Source organism: Eleutherodactylus coqui, chromosome 2 (genome assembly GCF_035609145.1).
Source record: "Eleutherodactylus coqui strain aEleCoq1 chromosome 2, aEleCoq1.hap1, whole genome shotgun sequence".
Lineage (NCBI taxonomy): Eukaryota > Metazoa > Chordata > Amphibia > Anura > Eleutherodactylidae > Eleutherodactylus > Eleutherodactylus coqui.
The window spans coordinates 172,735,689-172,757,581 of record NC_089838.1 but is presented as its reverse complement, the minus strand read 5'-3'; the positions used below and the strand labels follow the sequence as shown (position 1 = coordinate 172,757,581).

The following is a 21,893-nucleotide window of genomic DNA, read 5'->3' as shown; positions in this document are numbered from 1 at the left end:
AGAATTGTGCTGACCCAGAATGTTATTGCATTATTTATTTATTTTGATGAATTCAAGAAGACAAACGACAATTTATTTTTTATTTCCTCCCATATTCCCCTAAAAAATGATTAAACGTTATACAATACATTATATATACCAAAAAATGATGCCATTAGAAAATACAGCTTGTTCTGCAAAAAACCAAGTCCTCCTATGGCTATGTTCACAGAAAAATTAAAAAGTTATGGTTCCTGGAATGCAAAAATTAAAAAATTAGTTGGCCATTAAGTCCGGTTGCACACGGGCAGATTTGCTTTGCAGAATCTGCGGTCGGCGTCTTCACGGATGATTTGCAATAAATGGCATGTGTCAAAGGTACGTTAAAATAGCTTTTTCCTTCTCACTCGTAAAGAATTGCGATTTGGGAAAAATCACAGCATGCTCTATTTTGCTGCAGACCCAATGGAGGCTGTCCGACCCGCAGCCCATCATCACCTAGCGACGGCATGGGAAAAACAAATGTTTAAAAAAAAAAAACTGTACTGCGCATAAGAGCAGGTACGCAGGGTTGCCGGCCGTGATCAGAGTCAGATTCCGCTGCAGACTCCCGTATGTGGTCGTTCATGTGCAGCTGGCTTAAGGTGCAAATAAGCTTGTTGACTAAGGGGTTAAAGTGAATCTCTAACTTTTATTATAGTTTTATGTTTAGGTCCAAAGTTCAGCACTGATTAATTTCATAATACAGGGTTACGATAAAAGGGCACTTCCAACATTATATTGAACCAAAACCATTAAACCGGTAGACACACAATATGTGTGATAGGATTTAATGTATCATATAGTGTACTGAAAAACTTTTAAAAAGTTCTGAGTAGAAAGAAATGGAGGAAAAATTAAATTCCGTCATGTTATGGGAATAAATCATATTCCAGAAGATCTCACTGGTTTGCTCCAGATTGGTTATAATGAGAAGCTTCATGCATGAATATATATATTTGAACTCACGGATGCTATCCGTCAGCACCCATACCCTTCTGGTTTATTCAAAGGAAGTACAATACAGATATACTGAATATGACGCACCAATGACATGCATACCCCTCCCAACATCATAACAACTCATAATTGGCCTTTTTTTTTGCTGTAGTACTTGTATTTTTTTTCAAAGATATTTAACTTTTTAATTATTTTCTGCCGCCATCTTCTGCGTGCAATAGCTTTTTTATTTTTCCGTTGACGTAGTTGTGCGAGGGCTCATTTATTGTGGGCCATCCTGTAGTTTGTGTTGGTATCATTTTGGAATACATACAATTTTTTTGATAGATTTTTATTGCTTTTTTTTCTTGGAGACAAAGGGACCAAATAAGTGCATTTCTGGCATTCTTTCTTTATTTTTTTTCCTGATGACATTCATCGTGTGGGGATAAGTAATGCGTTATTTTGATCAGACTTTCACAAACTAGGCGATACTAAATATGAATTTTTGTTTTATGATTTTGATTATTTTATTATATATATGGCAAAAGGGAGGGGGATTTGAACTTGTATTACGTGGTGTTTTTTAGTATGAAATTTAGTGAAACTTTATTGATCTTGTTTTTACTTTTTCTTTTTTGTCTCTCCTAGGGCGACCACAATTTACAATGCTTTGATCGCTCCTGCTGTATGATGTAATGCTGTAGCCCCTACGGGTATGGCTTCATAGGCACCAGGGTTGTCATGGCAGAATGCCTTTCAGAAGGCCCCCGGCTGCCATAACACCTGCACGGCTCCCTGCGATCTTATCACGCGGGGGAGTATGCGACCCCCAAACATCGTTCAGGGGATTTAAATGCCGCTGTCAATGACAGCGTCATTTAAAGGGTTAACGGCGCAGCTGTTGTTGCCGGGTGTCAGCTGTAAGAAGCAGCCAGAACCCGGGATGTATGAAGGGAGGTCTCTATACACGTTCTGCATTTGCAGGAAGTAAACACTATAGGGCTGTCACTAAGGGGGTAAGAAATCTCAGAATCCGGGTTGTTTATATAAAGAAAAAAGTTCTGGGTGACATCAGCAGCAGAGGATCAAGAAAAAGATCATACATAAATATTAACAATTGAGTAGAGATGAGCGAGCATACTCGCTAAGGCAAACTACTCGAGCGAGTAGTGCCTTACGCGAGTGCCTGCCCGCTCGTCTGAAAAGATTCGGGTGCCGGCGGGGGTGAGCGGTTAGTTGCGGGAGTGAGCAGGGGGGAGAGGGAGAGAGAGATCTCCCCTTTGTTCCTCCCCACTCTCCCCCGCCGCCCGCCGGCACCCGAATCTTTTGAGAAGAGCGGGCAGGTACTCGCGTAAGGCACTACTCGCTCGAGTGGTTTGTCTTAGCGAGTACGCTCGCTCATCTCTACAATTGAGTCATACAAGTTTAGGGCTCCCCCACATGTCCGTATTTTCCATCAGTATTTTGTGAGCCATAACCAGGAGCGGGTCCAAAATACAGAAGAAATGCAAATCTTTCCATTCTACTTTCTCTCTGTACGATCCACTTCTGGTTTTGGCTCACAAAATACCCCCATGTGAAGGAGCCCTTTAAAGACAGCCAGTATACCTACATGGCCTTTTATTATATGTCAATAAGACCTTGGTTTCTATAGAACATTGAAAGTGTATTTCTTTTACAGTAACCTTGTATAGCTTTATAGCAATTAAAGCTTTGTTTTTCTGATAAGGAGCTCCAAAGTCTCTGCAAAGACACCCGGCTTTTCCGGCACTGGGCTTAGTAAGATTACTCCCAACGCACCCCACTCCATCCATCAGCCTTTTAAGAAGTGCACTACATGTCTGACCTGTCGCCTGTTTCTGGTATAATTTACGCCGGTTTCTGGCATGAATTACAGATAAATCTGTTGGACTGGGGCGGCCCACTCTGGATGAGCCCTGACCACTTTTTTTTCCTTAGGCTGCCTGTCCACGAGCGTTGCAGGATACCGCCGCCCGGGAGCAGGAGTCGGCAGACGGATCTCCGCTGTCAGCCTATCTGACAGATAGGCTGACCGCGGAGAATCGCGGCATATCGCAACATGCTGCGATTTGCCGGCCACGAGCGGAGTATCGCAATGATGCTCCGCTTGTGAACAGGGGAGAAGCGCTCTCCATAGTAACGCGGCAAACGCAATTCAAACCTACCCGTGGACAGGCTGTCTAAGGGCTCATGTCCACGGGCAAAAGAAGAATTAAAATCTGCAGCAGATTTTGACTTCTCCTGCCTGCGGATCCGCACCCCATAGGGATGCATTGACCACCCGCGGGTAGATAAATACCCGCGGATGATCAATAAAAGGGATTTTTAAAAAAATGGAGCATGAAAAAATCTGGACCATGCTCCATTTTCGTGCGGGTCTCCCGTGGGCTTCTATTGAAGCCTATGGAAGCCGTCCGGATCCGCGGGAGACCTAAAATAGGAATTTAAAAGAATTTACCCATCCGGAGCGGGCGGGGAAGGTCTTCTCTTCCTCACGGCCGGATCTTTCTTGCTTCGGCTCGGCGGATGTGCCCGGCGCATGCGCGCAGCACGTCTGAGACGTGCCGGCGACGTGCCGCCAGCGTGACAAGTTCATCCGCCGGCCGAAAAAGAAGATCCGGCCGTGAGGAAGAGAAGGCTTTCCCCGCCCGCTACGGATGGGTAAATTCTTTTAAATTCCTATTTTCAGCCCTCATGTCCGCGGGGCAGGAGGGACCCGCTGCGGATTCTCCATGTAGAATCCGTAGCGGGCCTGATTTTCCCCGTGGACATGAGGCCTTAAAGTAGAGGAGACGCCACAAAATAAAGAAAATACTTTTTTTTTTTACTCTGGAAGCTGGCGCAAAAGAGTTTATAAATGTGTCCCATGGAGAACCTATAAGATGACGTGTAGCCTAGAGCTTAGTACACACCGTGTCATGACAGAGACTTTTTCTACTAGCATACTAGATCCTGTAGATGTCACTGCAATACTCTCTGGTATAGACACATTCCAACATTTAGAAGCATAACCTGCCGACATGTAAGCTATAATAGTCACTTGTTTCTTTTTGACAAAACCAGACATACATAGATTGTTAAAAAAATGGATCTGTCACACTGCAGATCATCCCCGCAGGAAAAATCCGCAACCCCAGCTCCCAGCCTGTTCCCTACCTCCCTGATTGGTGTTAACCTTCCAATGTATTTGCTGATGTACTGCAGATCGTAAGCTCCCATATAGATGAATAGAGCATATTGTGATCTGCGGTAAAATGGAGCATACTATGATTTATTATCCGCGCATGGCATCCACAAAGCTAATAAAAACAAATCCGCAGGCTTGACTTGCGGATATCAAATCTGCCCGTGGACATTAGGCCTTTGGCCATCTGCACACGGGCGGATAGGATTCTGCATGTGGAATCCAACCCTGTACCCAGCCAGTATCCGCACGTACCTGCCTTTCTTTTATCTTCTCTGTACTGCGGATGGTCCGCACACTGAGCCATCGGACATGTGCAGTACAGGTTTTAAAATTCGGAAAAAGTCCTTTAACCCCTTAGTTTACGTCATGGGTTCATGGTACTTAGCGCAACGGGATGTAAACTTACATCCTGTGTTTAAAGTGTTGCCGCAGTGGCACTGTAGTGATGGCTGCCAACATGGCTAGCAGCCTATCACTGCTAGTCACTGGGGGACCAATTACAGCGCTCCTGCCCAATCAATCTCTGTGATTGGTCAGTTAGCTCTGACTGACCATCGGATTGTAGCAGACCAATTTTGTGGTATTTACAGTGTGAGGTCTCTCTCCAACCACCGCAGTGTGTTATTGATGATTGGAGGGGGATCTGAGAGAACACTGTGTGAAAGAAAGAATACTTAGTGATTGTCGGTAGTAAAGTGTGATCAGTGTATTTTGTGTAGTGTCTGATCCTGGCAGTATTAAAAAAAAAAACACAAACGCAAGAAAAACAGTTTCTGCTGTGTTCCATACCCCGTCCCGTGGTCACTCACCCTAAAAAAAGGTTGTGCTTTTTTGGGGGTGCATAATAAATTTGTAGGTTTACTGCAGAGGAGGCTTACGCAATTGCGTCTGAGTCAGACTCGGCTAGTGAGCCCACTTTTCTGATGAGATGAAAAAACAGGACTTTTACTTAACGTCTTGTTCATTCGGGGACACGGCATCCATCCAGTAATCTACTCTTGTATGGCTCTGGTTGCTCCTCAGAAGAAATACTCGATTGTTTTCCAACTCCTATTGTAGTCTGTGGTATTGACGTGGTGTTTTGTGTTTTTCCTACTGCTATTATACAAAGTGATATGGCTCCCTGCCGGCAGGAGGGGTATAGCTGGTAGGAGGAGCTAACACTTTCTTTGTCTGCCTCCTAGTGGCAGTAGCTATACCCACGGTAATTCTAGGGGTTTTCTTTGGAGTAGTGATACCGAATATGTTTTTTTATTACCATATAACAGTTTTTATTTAATAGCTAATTATCAAAAAAATGTGTTTTTTATTTACATTTTTTTTAACACTAAAACTTCAATTATTTCTGTGTTGTTGTTTTTTTGTCCTATTTAGGGGAATTTTACAATTATTATTATGTGTTAAATGTTTAACTGTGTTAATACCGCTACGAAGTGTTAACCCCTTAGTGACCAGGCTTTTTTGCTTTTTTCCATTTTTGTTTTTTCCTACTCCCTTTTAAAAAATCGTAGCTCCTTTATTTATCCATCGACGTCGCTGTATGAGGGCTTGTTTTTTGCGGGACGAGTTGTATTTTTCAATGGCACTATTTATTGTACCATATAATGTACTGAAAAACTTTTTAAAAATTCTTAGCGGAGAGAAATGGAAAAAAAACGACATTCCACCATCTTTCGGTGCGTCCTGTTTCTACGACGCACAAACTGCAACAAAAACGACCTGATATTTTTATTCTATGGGTCAGTATGATTAGTACGATGCCAAACTTATATAGTATTGTTTTTGCTGTAGTACTTGTATTATTTTTTTTAAGATATTAAATTTTTTTCCATTATTTTCTGCGGTCATTTTGTGCGCGCGATAACTTTTTTATTTTTCCGTCAACGTAGTTGAGCAAGGGCTCATTTTTTGTGGGATGACCTGTAGTTTCTGATAGTATCAATTTGGAATACATACGACTTTTTGATCGCTTTTTATTGCGTTTTTTCTGGGAGACAGGATAACTAAAAAAATGCATTTCTGGCGTTCTTTATTTTTTTTTTCGGACGAGGTTCACCGTGCAGAAAAAATAATGCGCTACTTTGATCAGACTTTTACGGACGCGGCGATGTCAAATACATATTTTTATTTTATGATTTTGATTTTTTTATAATAGATATGGCAAAAGGGGGGTGATTTAAACTTTTATAACTTTTTTTTTTTTTTTTTTTACAATTTAAAAAACTTTATTGATCTTTTTTTAACTTTACTTTGAAGTCCCCCTGCGGGACTTTAACATGCGATGCTTTGATCGCTCCTGCAGTATGGCGTAATGCTATAGCATTACGTCATACTGCTTTTTTACAGGCAGTCTTTCAAGCCACCCTGTGTGGATGGCTTGATAGGCAGTCTGCTAAGGCAGCCCTGGGGCCATTCATTAGGCCCCCGGCTGCCATGACACCTGCACGGCTCCCCCGATCTCACCGCGGGGGGGCCGTGCGGGACCCCCCAAACAGCGTTCGGGAGATTTAAATGCCGCTGTCAGAATTGACAGCGGCATTTAAAGGGTTATTAGCCGCGATCGGCCGAACGGCTGTTGCCCGCGGGTGTCAGCTGTAATAAACAGCTGATGCCTGCGCTGTATGGAGGGAGATAGCGGCGCTACCTCCCTCCATACACGTCCTGCAGCTGCAGGACGTAAAAACACTATGGCCCGGTCGTTAAGGGGTTAAGCTGGACAGCAGTCAAGGCAGAGCTACCAAAGCAATGCAGAAATGAAACCAGTGTGTTATTTATATGTGTGTCCGGGTCTAGAAACTTTCTGACAATGTGACATGTATGAAGTACGTCTGCTTCCTGCAGCAACATGAGTGTGTATTGGTTGGATGTAAAGTTTGTAGACTTTTGTATAGTGTATGTGATAGAACCCCGGTGGTAGAAAGGAGGACGGGCACAATAAGAACCCCACCCATTCTCCACAGCCTTCTCCCCTCCTGTGCCAGTTCAGTGTATTTATTTAATATTCTCAGTGTATTATGTTGAATGTTGTGAGTGTTTGGAATGGATAAGACCCAATGTCAACGGGCGGATTTGAATTACGGGACAACCGCGCGGACAATTCGCAGTTCAGGCCACCCATAGGGAACATGGCGCGTCTGCACTTTAGTTACCACCTGCAGATTGGATTTGCTGATTCCACACGTGGAAAAGAAATCGCAGCATTCTGCATTTTACTCTGGATTTCGCGTAGATGGGCTCCATTGATCTCTATGGAAGCGAGCGATCCGCAATCCAGATTTGTAGGCAGATTCCACCCCACCTTCCTGCTTGGTCTCCAAGCAACCAGAGAGGTGAGGGAAGGCAGACGCCTCGGGCTTGCGTTTTTTTTTTCCCCGCGCAAAAGATCTGCAGTACATCCGCACGCAAAATAGAATCGCTTCAGTGAACGCTGCCAAGCATTTGAAAATAATTTACGCACTGATACGCAGTTCTTCCGCTGCGGAATCTGTGCGTGCCGTGCACATAAGGCCTTGGTCTATGATGGATGTGGTTTTGTTATGCTGGGTGTATTGTGGTGGCTTGTTTTGTATGTGAGTATGGCTCATTTTGGGGAGATTGGCTTTTATGGCATTCGTGGTGCAGTAAGAGTGACATGTTATCTTTATCCTATGTGTCAAAAGAAGTAGAGCACTGCTACATTTATATTGTGTTTGTGTGTGTTTTTTTTCCATTTTTTTTATTTTAAATGTAGTGCTACTTAAAAAAAATAAGTATCTTTTTTTAAAAATTGCTTACCGTCACCATCTTTTATCACTCCTAACTTTATTTTTCTGTCGATGGGGCTGTGTAGGGTTTCAGTTTATTTATTTCTTTGTGGGGTGACCTATAGTATTTATTTTTACATCTTTGGAGTACATATTACTTTTTCATCACTTTACTATATTCAATTCAATTTTCTTGGAGATGTGGTGACCAAAAAAGTACAATTCTGGCTTAGAATTTTTTTTGTGTTTTTTTGTTTCCTATGTTCACAATGCTGGATTAAGAATGTGATCTTTTAGTAAAGTGGACCTCCACAAATGCACTGACACCAGCTTTTGCATTTGAAATTTTTTTTATTTAAAGTGGTTCTGTTAATAGAAAAAAAAATTCCTATACTTAACTATTCCTCCCCTTCAGTCTTCTTACTGCATCTTCTCCTCATCCATCTTCTCCTGGCTCCCTCCTGTCCTCCGAGTCACCTCACCTCCAGCCTGGTGGATCCTCTTCTTCCTCCATTGTTGTATGCTGTATATGAACACTGCGCATCACAGTCGCAGCAGTAGCCCGACACAGGATTTGGTATTCCCTGCTAGGCAGTGAACTCTACGTCACTAGTGACATAACACACATTGACCTGCGGAAAGGAGAACGCTGTGAATGTACGGAATGTCCGAGGAAGAAGAGGATCCGGGCGTTGGAGGTGACGTGACCCGAGGGAATTGCAGGAGCCAGGAGAAGATTAGGTAAGAAGACTGTTTCTTTTTTTTAATTAATGACAGAACCCCTTTAATTTTTCGATGAGATGACTGGGAATAGGGGTTTTTTTTTTCTTAATCTTCTTTTTTACTTTTTGAAATAATTAAAAAGTCTTTATTTTACTGATCTTTACTCTCCATGGCGGACTAGAACTTGCAATTGTTTGAACGTTTATTCAGTATAATGCAGTACTATGGTATTGCATTATACTGTATTTTAATAAGAAAACAACCATGTCAGCCCCTTGCAGCCTTCAGAAGGCCCCAGGCTACGAATGCACCTGATCAAGTACATTGCCGCCTGGGACATTCAGATGTCGCTGTCTGACAGGGGCATTTAAAGAGTTAACACCGATAGTGGCTGTTATCTCTGATTTGTGTCAGGGGTGGCGGGTGGTGGGTGTCAAAGTCAGCCAATACCTGCCATGTGTAAAGCGGACTTGACTCCCAAGCCTGCTCCTTACACAACATGTACCGTGGATGTCTATATGCGTCTTAACTGCATAGGGCATGTGTAGTTAGGACGTATATAGCTGATGGGAAGGGGTTAATATGTATCAGTTGTCTTTTTTTGTTTTATAGTATTTCATATGTATTCTTATGTGCTTTTAATTATGGTTGTTTTTTAGGTGGAAGAAGATATTCAGATATCAGTTATGGAGCAAAATATCTTCCTACTGGAACAAAGCTTTTTTGTCAATCATAGTTATATTGATTGTTCTTTTCCTTGGTAAGTACTTAATATTACTGATGTATGTTCATAAATGTACATATGTGATGTGCTAAACCTGCTCTTTAGATTCACCCTATTCAGTTGCTATTAATATTATGTATTTTCCATTACAGTAGCTACAGTATATGGCTGTATTACCTACAGCTGGGTAATAAACCTATATGTCATACTATACTAAATATCACATAAAGTAACTAACATATGAATAGTTGAGGATATGCAGAACATTGTCTGACTGTTCCCCTGTCTAGTACATGTGTACTCTTCAACATCAGCTAATGTAAAATGAGCTTAGGAGAAAAATGTAACTCTGCCTGTAAAGTATTTAAAAAATAAGTACAGTGTTGTTTTCATAAAAATATTGCAGCATCTGTTAATTAATGATGTTTCACATTATCTGCAAAATAGCTAATATTTTTACCAACAACAGCTAGGGGTGGTATAAAGGAGAACTTCACCCAAAATAGAACCGGACCAGAACAGCACTAACTGCTCTATCTCCCACCAGCCATGGGTCACTGCAGGTTTCTGACTGCTTCCCCTACTTCCAGTGACCTCTCAGATCCGAGGACAATCGTTGAGGCCGTGACCCTGCTGGTGCCCGGGGAAGACGAAGCATAGAGGAGCGAAGATAGGTGAATAAACGCGATTAGGTGAGTATCACCATCGTCCCTTTACACCTTGTCCCCTTTCCCCATTAGCGCATTGAGGGTGTATCCCCGACCCCTAATGCTGTGACCGGGGCGCGTGGGGAGGGTGGAATATCCCCTCTGCCCTAAAGCTATGCTCTGCGCTGCAGTGTTTTTTTTAATTTTTTTTGAAGAGCTGCAGCGTGTGTCTTACCGCCATGTGGCGTGAGGGGGCTGCCCTTCCCCGCTGGGCGCCATGTGTCCGTCCCAGCTGGCCGGTATGTGGCCATCGTGTGTTACCGCGGTAGCGGCCCTTGATGCCGGCACGCATCTGGTTCCCCTTGTCGGCGAGCGTCTGGCTTGGGATGCCGGCACAGGGCCTATGATATGCTTCCTACTAACCCTTCATCAGTGGGGTTGTCATTAACAACAGCATGCCTAGCTGGGGTTTAACAGTCTGGATCTCAGCAGACCCTTCTATTCAACTAGGTTGACAGCTAGAAGGCCCCCAGCTCTTTGAAGTTTCAACTCCGTTGCCGATGCTCCTGACGTCACATCCAGCTCACCTTGGCTACTCGTCTCCCGTCCATGCAGGAGGTGCTAGCGGGCGGAATCTCCCTGTCATCAAAGAAAGCCGTTATCGACCGGTTGCATGTTACCTCTCTACACGTGGTATCATGAGCCTGCGTTAATGGAAACTTTGGTCCCAGATCTCTGCTGGTACTCCCAACAACACAAGTCCCGTCCTTGGTTTTCCAAGTGGGCTCCTCGCACTGGCTCCGCTTCATGGCAGCACAGGGCCACCGCGTCGGGAACATGATGTCTTCAGGCTTTGCTAGGCACATATTACTCGGACAGCTAAAGTCTCTTTGGAAGCTCCTCGTTGGGAACTTTCTCTCGGTGGGTGTATGGGACAGTTGCTCGGTCCCCTTTATGCTCCATTTCAGAGCATGCTGAAGGCCTAGGAATCCCTTAACGCTAGTCGCGGTTAAAGAGCTGATTGCACTGCTTTACACCTGCAGCTTATTATCTTTTCCCACCCCCTTGGGTACTGCTCTAGAATGTTCCAAGATCTTGCTGTGTCCTCCAATGATATAGACGAGAAAACAAGATACCATAAAATCTCTTTCTCGTCCCGTTCATTGGGGGACACAGCACCCACCCAGTCTGGTATTAGGACTGTAACATATAAACCTCTTGGTTGGAGTGTCCTCAGTGCAGTCGCACATGGTGGTACAATGAGTTACAGTTCTTGAGCATTGTTGGTTATTAACTATTATTATTGCATCCTGCTGGCTGTTCCTACTTCTTGCATACAAATTGATCAGCTTGGTGCTTGCAGGAGGGGTATAGCTGGTAGGAGGAGTTATCACTTTTTATGCTTAGTGTCGCCTCCTAGTGGCAGAAGCTATACCCAAGGTCTTGCTGACAGGACGAGAAAGAGATTGTATGTATTCACATTCCCCTAACTGCTTTGTTTTTTTTTGTCAGTGGTACTGTGTGAAGCTTGTTTTTTTTCTTAACGGGATGAGTTTTTTATTTTTTTAAATCGCTTTCCATTGTATTTTAGTAAGGGTGGATTCACACGAACGTATATCGCCTCGGTTTTCACGCCGAGCCGATATACGTTGTCCTCATCTGCGGGGCGGGGGGGGGATGGAAGTGCCCCCCTGCACTATTTGCAATGAAAGGGGGCAGGGCTAAGTACCGAGCATTAGCCCCGTCCCGCCTCTCCTCATTGCAATTAGTGCAGAGGGGCGGAGAGGAGGCAGAGAGGGGGCGGCATCTCTTCTAGCCTCCCCCCCTGCAGAGAGAGACGATGTATATCAGCTCGGTGTGAAAACCGAGCCGATATACGTTCGTGTGAATCCACCCTAAGACAAATTGGCAGAATTAGCTGTTTGTTCCAAGTTTTTTATTTTTAATTTTTTTCTTTTTCACGGCTTGCGCTGTGCGGTTTAAATGTACAAATCTCTTTTTTTTTTTTTTTTTTTAATTGGGTTTTTACAAACTCTCTGTTATATCAAATTTGTTGTGGGTTTATTTTTGTTTGCTTTTTCCCCCCCCCCCATTTTTTATTTTCATACCACCGAGGGACTTAAATTTTACTACCTTCCATTCTTCTTATCATGCACTACTATACTTCAGTATATCAGTGTATTATAAAGCTCATCTAGAGGCTGAGCCTCATAGCTCACCATGCCTGGCACACATACAGACCATCTTCAAGCCTTGCTGTCACATTGACCACGGCATGTAAAGGGTTAAACGGCGTGTTTTGGGTTTTTTTGTTTTTTTTTGGGGGGGTTCTTGTTGGAGCCTGTCTTGGGCTGTCATACGACAGTTGGGCACCTGCTTCCCCGTGCCAGGCCTCTGATGTAGCGCTGTAAAATAATGTAATCAGAATAAACCCCCTCAATGGCCACCGTCAAGAGACGTATTGATGGTCGTTAAGGCGATTAAATAAAATGGAGCATCTAAAGCACCCCAAAATGATAAATGTGATCGGTATTATGTTTTTAAAATTAGATGGCTTCAGAGTAGCAGCTGAGATGTCGCCTTCTGTGAGGGAGAAGTGGTAATGTGATATCTTTGTTCGTTTGACTTAACATGCAACATGTCTGTATACAAAACATCAGAGAACCCTCTGTGCTCGGGACTGCCACTCCTGTCTTTATCATTCAGAGGCACAGCGGAAGCCCGGCTGCTTGCCCTTTGTAACTATTTTTGCTTTATTATGGCAACACATTATTTTCTTTTGAAGAAAAGTCTTGCGTCACTCTTGACAATAATTTTTTTTTTGCCCTTTCTTTTAAAAAGTACCGGTACTCCAGCGAAAATGCATTTTTCCATCACTGCACCTCTCACCTGATTGTCACACTTTGGAGGCCTTCTATGAATATTGTACTCCTTTCCAGGCAGTGCAGCCTCTTGTCTGATGCTTATCAGATACCACCATTTCTCCCTGCTTTCTGTTCCCCTGTGCGGTGCTTGGATCCCATAATGCTTCATCACATCATGACATGACTAGCTAGCGCCAATACCATGTTTGCCTGCTGGGATGACAGTGTAAATAAGCGGAATACCATAACTGTGCAGTCAGGGAGCATAAAATACCATCTCTTTCATTATACCCATGTGACAGGAACCTCTCCATCTTTGGTAAGTATGATAAAACTTGCTGTCTTCCCTGTGAAGAGCTTGAGTGGTACAGTTGATGGAATTTCATCCTAAGAGAAGCTATGGTGACCCCTTGAGAGAAAAGTAAAGCAAGGGATTCACTGGGAGTCACCATGAGATCACATGACTAACTGAACAGGTAAATACTAAACAAGGTAATGCTAGTTGACTTATATACATTGGGCGACTAGTTACACAATGAATTTAAAAAAAAAAACAAAAACATTAGAGTGGCCCTTTATCCTTTTATCTGTCTTTTGGAAGTTCAATAAATCCACTTGGAATAGAATTTTTTTCCTACACCTCCACAAAAGCACTAACAGGAGGATTTTTCTGCTCCTTTCAGGACAGGAAACAACATGGAAGTATTTAAATATTCCCCTCCGCATACCTTCTCGGGAATCTTGGTGGTCCATCCTGGGGTGCTGTTTTTCTTCAATGTGGCTTACTCTCACCGGTCTTTTCCTTACCCCTGCAGAAGACCTGCCATGCAGACTGTTTCTGGCTCCATCCAGTCATTTGCGGCCAAATGTATATCTGTAATATACAGTCCATGGGCAGATTTGAATTGTGGAAACCGCAGTTCAGGCTGCCATTAGGAAGCATGGGGCGTCCACATTTCAAGTAACACCTGTGGATTTGATTTGCAGATGCCACGCACAGAAAAGAAATTGCAGCAATTCTCCCACGGATTCTGTGTGGATGGGCTCCATTGATCTCTATGGAAGCGAGTGATCCACAATGCATCCGTAATTCAATTGCGGATGCATTCCAGATTTGTAGGCAGATACCACTCTAGTTGCTTGGACATCAAGCAGGGGGAGGGGAAGGAGGGAAAAGGCAGTCACTTTGGGCTTGCATTTTTATTTTTTTTTCTTACCTTTATTTTTTCCTGCGTGGACGATTCACAGTGCATCCATGTACATTTGCGTAGAAAAAAATCGCATCCGCGGTCACTGGCAAGCATTTAAAAATTTCCGCGGTGACATGCAGGTTTCCCGCTGCAGAAATCCACGTGTGCCATGGACATATGGCCTCACGCTGCATGCACGCGGCTGGGGCGGATTTTGCTTGCCGGATTCCGCAGTGGAATCAGACGCTGTGGCAGGCCGTGACCCCTTGCGTACCTCTCTGGATTCTTCTCTGTGCTGCGGATGTGCCGGCGGGCGGAAATCGCAAGTAATTTCCGCTTGTGTGCGTGGAAGAATCATTTTACATTTTATGCAATGGACAGACATTGCTGCAGAATCCGCGGCCAGACGCTATCCGCGGATTCCGCAGCAATAATCTGCACATGTGTATTGGGCCTCAGTCGGAGATGGTCATCTGGTGTTGAATTTTGTAGCGGCTACTAGTAGCTGACTGATTTATAAAAATACATAAATAAAGGACACGTCCCTCTGCCAAGATTACAGCTCCAATTTCTTATTGAATGTGGGTCTTAAAGGGGTTGTCCCGCGCCGAAACGGGTTTTTTTTTTTTTTAACCCCCCCCCCCCCCCCCCCCCCCCCGTTCGGCGCGAGACAACCCCGATGCAGGGGTTAAAAAAACAACCCGCACAGCGCTTACCTGAATCCCGGCGGTCCGGCGTCTTCATACTCACCTGCTGAAGATGGCCGCCGGGATCCTCTGTCTCCGTGGACCGCAGCTCTTCTGTGCGGTCCATTGCCGATTCCAGCCTCCTGATTGGCTGGAATCGGCACGTGACGGGGCGGAGCTACACGGAGCTACACCGAGCCCCATTGAGAAAAGAAGAAGACCCGGACTGCGCAAGCGCGGCTAATTTGGCCATCGGAGGGCGAAAATTAGTCGGCTCCATGGGAACGAGGACGCCAGCAACGGAGCAGGTAAGTATAAAACTTTTTATAACTTCTGTATGGCTCATAATTAATGCACAATGTACATTACAAAGTGCATTATTATGGCCATACAGAAGTGCATAGACCCACTTGCTGCCGCGGGACAACCCCTTTAAATTGTCTTTAAAAATAATAGCAGCTAGATTATCCCCTCTTCTGCGGAGGTGGATTTATGCCTTGTAGGGAACCTTATGGTGATAACATCAGAGGGATCAATTGAATTTATCAACTTAAATAGGCATACTACATATCCAGCTTCAAAGTAAATTATCAAAAGTTGGAGGCATTTACAAAATCTGTTAACTCTTTGGATGCTTCACAGAAACTAAAACAAAGTGGATGATGCATTTGAAACTTTCATTTTTCTTGCAGATTTTCGATTTCAATGTATATATTTTTTCAGTAACAAAACAGATGTTATCAGATAAACAAAACTTTGGTAGAGTTTTTAAAATGGGGTCATTTTAAAGGGTTTCCAATATGTAGGCCTCTCAATATCACTTCAGAATTGAATACTCTCCTAAAAAATAGATATTGGTTATTTTCATCAAAATTAGCAAAACTTCCACTATGCTTACACACTTTCTGACGTCAAAAGTAAATAAAAGGATGTTTTCAAAGTGGTACCAACATACAGTGCACATATGATAAATGTTATTTATTAGCTATTTGAATTTTTCTGTTTGTAAGACAGATAATGCCAGTTTGAAAATCACAAATTTTTCAACATTTTCTGTACATTTAGGATTTTTAAGGAAAAACTAAATAAGCACAAAATGTATCAACCAAAATTCACCAGTAGCATAAAGTACAATGTGTCCCGAAAAAAAAAACACTTTCAGAATCACTTGCATAAGTAAAAACATTCCAAAGTTATTACCACTTAAAGGGGTATATGTCAGATTTGAAAAATGGGGCGTGGTCAGAACAGCCAAAACTAGCTTCTGGGGAAAAGGGGTTAAAATCGTATCATGCTGGTATAGTGTTCCCTCCAAATTACCTACTATACTGCCCTCCATCTCTCCCACGTGTTGGAGATCTGGACATGATACAGGTACACTGTTAAACATATTCTGGGATTTTCTGTTGGATGTGCGGCGTATGACCTCTAAATATACAGATTACATGATACCAAAGTCACCGGCCACCTTCCTGCTACACCTCTGCGCCATTCCTCTAGCAAGATACAGATGCTTTATGGTTCTCCATTTGCTCTGGCTTGTACACTGGCTCTATGGAGACTTCCCCAACTTTGAGCTTGTAGTTTGGCTCTATACTGGAGAAAATGAGGATGCAGGATCTTACTGCATCTACAAGTATCAAATGTATCCACAATAAATTCACTTATGGCCAGATTTCATGGATATGCTTCCACAACTCCACTGAATACAGAATTTGACTTTGTGTGCTTTTTTTTTCTTTTGCTCTCCTCTGTTCCTATTCTTCCATCCCCAAGAAGGTTTTCTTTCTTGTGTTTTTTGCTTTTCTCTTCCACTATTCGATCGTTCCTCTTATTTTCTCTCTTCCTTACAGTATTAGGGAGAGACCCTTACTTCTTGTTCACAAAATGCTTTACTTGTATGACCATTTATCTGAGTGTCTCAGTGTGGTCTGCTTGCTATAGAAGTACTTCTCACTGTTTTTCTTGTGTAAGATGTTCTGTAACCACAAATATTACAGTAATGACACATTGACTGCTATTGCAGCTAAATAGCACCATGTAATTGGATATATAATGTTTAATGTCCTTTACCTGTAACCTTTTTATGTGTGTAACTAATAAAAGTGACCAAACAGACACTCTTGTCAAAAAAACAAACAAAAATAAAACACCTAGAAGTTGTCGTTTTGCTGCCAAACTCAGCATGCAGTTACATCTCAGGCAGATATGCAAATAATTAATTTGGGGCGTGATTAGATGAACGGTCTTGTCACCTGAGGCTCTAAAAGTGGTTCCACTCTTGGCCTATAAATAGGCTCTCGGAGGCTCCTTGTGTGTAGCGACCTCTTTTTGTGCTTGTGAAGACCTTGTTGACCATTAGACGCCTCTATGACAATCAAAGAGCCCAGTTAACCGAGCTTGAGAGGGGGTGCATTATTGGACTGCAAGAAGCTGGATGGTCGTATTGTCGAATTGCCCGCGACCTGGACCACACTCTTAACAGGTGTTCAGTGGATGCATGAGGCCACACACCAGGTGAACGGGCTCAGGATACCCTCTACACACCACCAGTAGAAAGGATCGTCTGACAAGCATGGGCGGCTACAACTATTTCGTTTTCCACCATCCAGAGTCAGGTGACGCCACCATTACAGAACTCTGTCAGAAACATTTCCAGGCGCTTGGCTGAAGGACATTTGGTCTCACAGCGCCCATTACGTGTACTGCCTTTGAAACACACCCACTGTTACCTTCATTTGCAGTGGTGTCCTGAACGTCGAAACTGGACTGCTACAGCGTTGAACCTGGTTGTCTTCAATGATGAAACCAGGTTTAGTTTGAGCACTAATGGTGGGTGTGTTCGAGTCTTGGGATCTAGGGGTGAGGGCCTCAATCCTGGACCATGGAGCAGCACACTGCCCACACTGCTGTGACGGACTGGGGGAGGAGGCATTGCATACAACAATCGGTCAGCATTAGTGGTACAATGGACAATAACAGCGATATGTTCAGGACATCCTGCAGCCACGTGTTCCTCTCATGGCAGGACTTCCAGAAGGCATTTTCCAGCATGTTAATGCTCGGCCGCACACGCAAGGGGGTCACAGGAATGTCTCCACAACGTTACCATGCTTCAGTGGCCTGCTCAATCACCAGATTTAGAACATGTATGGGACCATGTGAGACGCCAATTTCGACAGCCTACGTGTTTGCACAATCAAGAGGTTCAGTTACAGCAAAAGTGGTCCGATATGCTGCAGGATACAATACGGAACCTGTATACTTCCATGCCCGCCCATAGTGACTGTTCAAGAGGGTACTAGATCCTCCCTTCAAACAAATTCTTTTGCTCCGATATTGTAATCACTTCTATGAACATTACAATTGCACAAACTCGTATAAAGTTTCATTAGATTCTGACAACTTCTATGTGGTTGATTGATTATTTAATACACTGTCAAAAAAAATAAAAAATCTGATCCGGTTTTCCTCCCATGGCACCCCTACAGCTTTTTTTTTTCAGCATTGAGCAACAGACTACTTAATGTCCAAGGAAAATTTAAATCTATATAAAGTAAGCTATAATTCCCCATTCGAAATTACCCCATCTCCTGTCTTAACATTCATTTGGAAAACATGAGTTGGTTTTTTTTTGTCTTCCTTTATATATAGTTTTCTGATATTTGGTTGTTCTTACTCTTTGACTGTTGCTACATGCTTTCCTAAATAATTTATATGTAAAAGTGCTATATATTGATTACTATTAAGGACTAAGGCCTCATGTCCACGGGGAAAATCAGGCCTGCTACGGATGCTCCATGTAGAATCCGTAGCGGGTCCCTCCTGCCCCGCGGACATGAGGCATAAAAATAAGAATTAACTTACCTCTCGCCCGCTCCGGATCTTCCCTTCGCCGCGGCTTCATCTTCTCTCCGTCGCGGCCGGATCTTCTTTCTTCGGCCCGGTGGATGCGCGGGGCATGTTGGTTGCGTGCCCCACGCATGCGCCGGCCCGAAGAAAAAAGATTTGGCTGCGGCGGAGAGAAGATGAAGCCGCGGCGAAGGGAAGATCCGGAGCAGGTGAGTAAATTCCTATTTTGGTCTCCCGCGGATCCGGCTTCCATAGGCTTCAATAGAAGCCCGCAGGAGCCGTCCCCGCGGGAGACCCGCACGAAAATGGAGCATGGCCCAGATTTTTTTCATGCTCCATTTTTTTTAAAATCACTTTTATTGACCATCCGCGGGTATTTATCTACCCGCGGGTGGTCAATGCATCCCTATGGGATGCGGATCCGCGGGCAGGAGAAGAGTTAAAATCCGCTGTGGATTTTAATTCTTCTTTTGCCCGTGGACATGAGGCCTTAATCATAAAATGCATAACTATTATCCCTCTTTAAGGCGTCTGGATGAATTGTTGCATTAGTTCTTCTGTATCTGGAAGGTACTAAAACATAGTGAAGATGGTATTGAAATGTTCCAGTCAGGGGATGGATACAAGAGATATCCTAAAAGTATTGCATTCATGATGCATACGGATCCTCTGTCCTCTTATCTTTATGAATACAGTTCTTTCAAGGCTTTCAGCACTTTTTACCTGCTTTCATATTTGTAGATGCTTTAGGGCTTTTTATCATTTGAAGTATGATTTTCGTTATTTACAGATGCTGTGAGGGAGGTGAGAAAGTATTCTGTGAATTCAGAAGTTGATAAGTCAGCAAAGCTTTACGCCAGCACGTATGATCATCTCCATATGAAGCTCTTTAGAGCCCAACGAAATCTTTATATCTCTGGATTTTCCCTGTTTCTGTGGCTGTAAGTAAAAAGCGCTACAAGTTTGCATGTTTATCAGTAAATAAAGACAGAATTCCCAAGTGCAAAAACTAAAAGTGTTCTAAGAGCGACCTTTCATTCACCATTCGTGAAGAGTCATTTTCCCCAAACATTGTATTCTTTTTATTTGTATTAGAATAGAAGTCTAAAAATCCATGGCAACAAAGTTTTCTCTCCATTCTTTTTCTCTAGAGGTCAGAATTGGAAGCGTCCTTTTGAGCTCTTTACTCCATGTGATTTTACAGTCTCTGAGCAGCTCCCATAAACTATATTTTGACCATGCAGACACTATTATTGAGTCAACACTGTAGGCTTTTTCTTGCTGTCAGATGTAGTACATACAACAGGCTCATCTGATTCTTTTATGCTGGAAGCCCACAGCTGTTTTTTATTGTGGTAAAATGCAGGTTATACATATTGTCAGATAGCACAATTTATAAGGTCTACCGTTAGATTTTGACCTATTGTACATTGCATGCGTAATTAATGGAGTACGTTCCTGTGTAGTACCACACCATTACCGAAGCCACAGAACACGTCTATGCAGTCAGGCTGCAAACTATAGCCATACTCCAGCTCTAACAGTAGAGAATAAAAGGGTTGTCACACGACAGACTTTTCTCACCTATCCACAGGATAGATGATACATTTGAGCAGTGCGACACCACCGCTAACACCTCCACCAATTCCCAAAAACATGGGTCCTTACCTGCCTGTTGTTATCACGGCAGATCACCCAATCAACCAGTTGTGACATTGCATTGAATGGGGTCGTGGCTGCACATGTGCGGCGCTGCTTCATTTCAGTTAGGCTGATTAAAATAGTTGACCATTAGCACCATTGAAATGAATGGAGTCGTGCTGCGCATACAAGACCATCGCCCTGTTCAGTGTGACGTCACTGCGGGTCGGTTTGACGATTCCACGGTGGCAAGATGAGGGGGACAAAGGACAAGGACCTGTTTACTCGGGATCAGTAGGGTATCGGCAGTTGGATCCCCACTGTTCAGACTTATCACCTATCCATGGTCTGTTGTGAGACCTTCCGTTTTAAGAAACTTTTTATCTCTGATATTTAACCCCTTCAATTTTGACTAGCATAAGAGAGGTAAAACAAAGTGGGGATGCGCCTTTGTAAATGTCACATTGGTTCTTGCATTCAATCTCTGCCTATATCTTTTATGGGCAGAGGGCTCAGGGTCAATTTTAAAGACATTAGGTCTGTCTTTTAATATAGCCATTTACTAGGAAATATTTGGTGTAAGAAAGGATATTGAAACCATGTTGTCTGATGCAGTCATCCATCTATTTTACAGTGTTTTGAGAAGAGTAACTAATCTGATAGTGCAGTTGGCTACGGAGACGGAATCCTGTGATGCTTTGAAGGCACAAGTGGAAAAAAACAATGAGGCTGCAAAAAAGTACATGGAGGACAATGAACATCTGAAAAAGGTTTCACTCTGACCCTTTTTATGATAGTTTAAATGTTCACAGAACTTTTAGATGGCTTTTGTTAATCTTCTAGTTCATCTGATAACTAGGAATAGTACAAATCACTTTATTTGCCTAAAATTACATTTTTGTGCTGAAAGATTCCTCTAATGTGCTGGCTACTAGGGGTCTCTTTTTCTTCTAATTTGCTGTCCCCGATTGTGTGAATTCCATCTCTAGTCACAGACAACAATATGTGATTATAGGAGGTAGAGGAAGGTGATAACTCTATGCTGCCCATGTAAGTCTTTGGAGGGAAGAGGGGGGTGGGGGCAGCTGGAGTAAAAGAAAAAAAAACTCGCATAGATGTGTTGCTGCTAATAGTGAGTTATTTACTGTCCCACTGCTACTGAAATCACATCTACACTGCGCAGTCCTTCTGTATAAATTCCTAAATGATGCAGAACTGTATTTGCTGCAAATAGCAGAAGCTGCTGTTTTCTCTATACGCAGTGTCAGCTAAAACTGAAAACTAGATATACAGCCCGCAGAAGGGAAAAGTGGTGAAAAATGCCATATATATCATATAATGGTCAGGAATGGTGGTATTCCTCATGTTTACATACACACCTGAAACGTTATCTGAAAGTGTACATTGTGGCATAGGTGAGCAGGACATTCTGCTGCTTGAACACACCTGTGTTGGAAATGTGTAATTCATTTTTGCCAAGACAGAGATTTACTATCTTCAGGGCCGGACAGAGGATGTACGGTGACGTTATGATCCATGTCTTCCTTGTGCAATAGAGTTATGGAGCCGTGCCTTCCTTGCATTGCTGAACACAGTTTCAAGAGTCCAGTTGCTTGTACACCTGGAAACTTAATATTTGGGTTACTTTCTATTAG

The 21,893-nt window shown here is 43.2% G+C and overlaps 1 protein-coding gene across 2 annotated transcripts in view; it reads left to right on the top strand.

Moving 5' to 3' along the window:
- BCAP29 (B cell receptor associated protein 29) overlaps positions 1-21,893 on the top strand; it is a 49,700-nt gene that overhangs the window by 7,362 nt on the left and 20,445 nt on the right. For both annotated transcript variants that reach the window (XM_066591936.1, XM_066591937.1), the window contains exons 3-5: positions 9,294-9,394; positions 19,388-19,538; positions 20,873-21,008. In XM_066591936.1, coding sequence (XP_066448033.1) covers positions 9,294-9,394; positions 19,388-19,538; positions 20,873-21,008 — 388 coding nt within the window. The remainder of the gene's footprint in view (positions 1-9,293; positions 9,395-19,387; positions 19,539-20,872; positions 21,009-21,893) is intronic.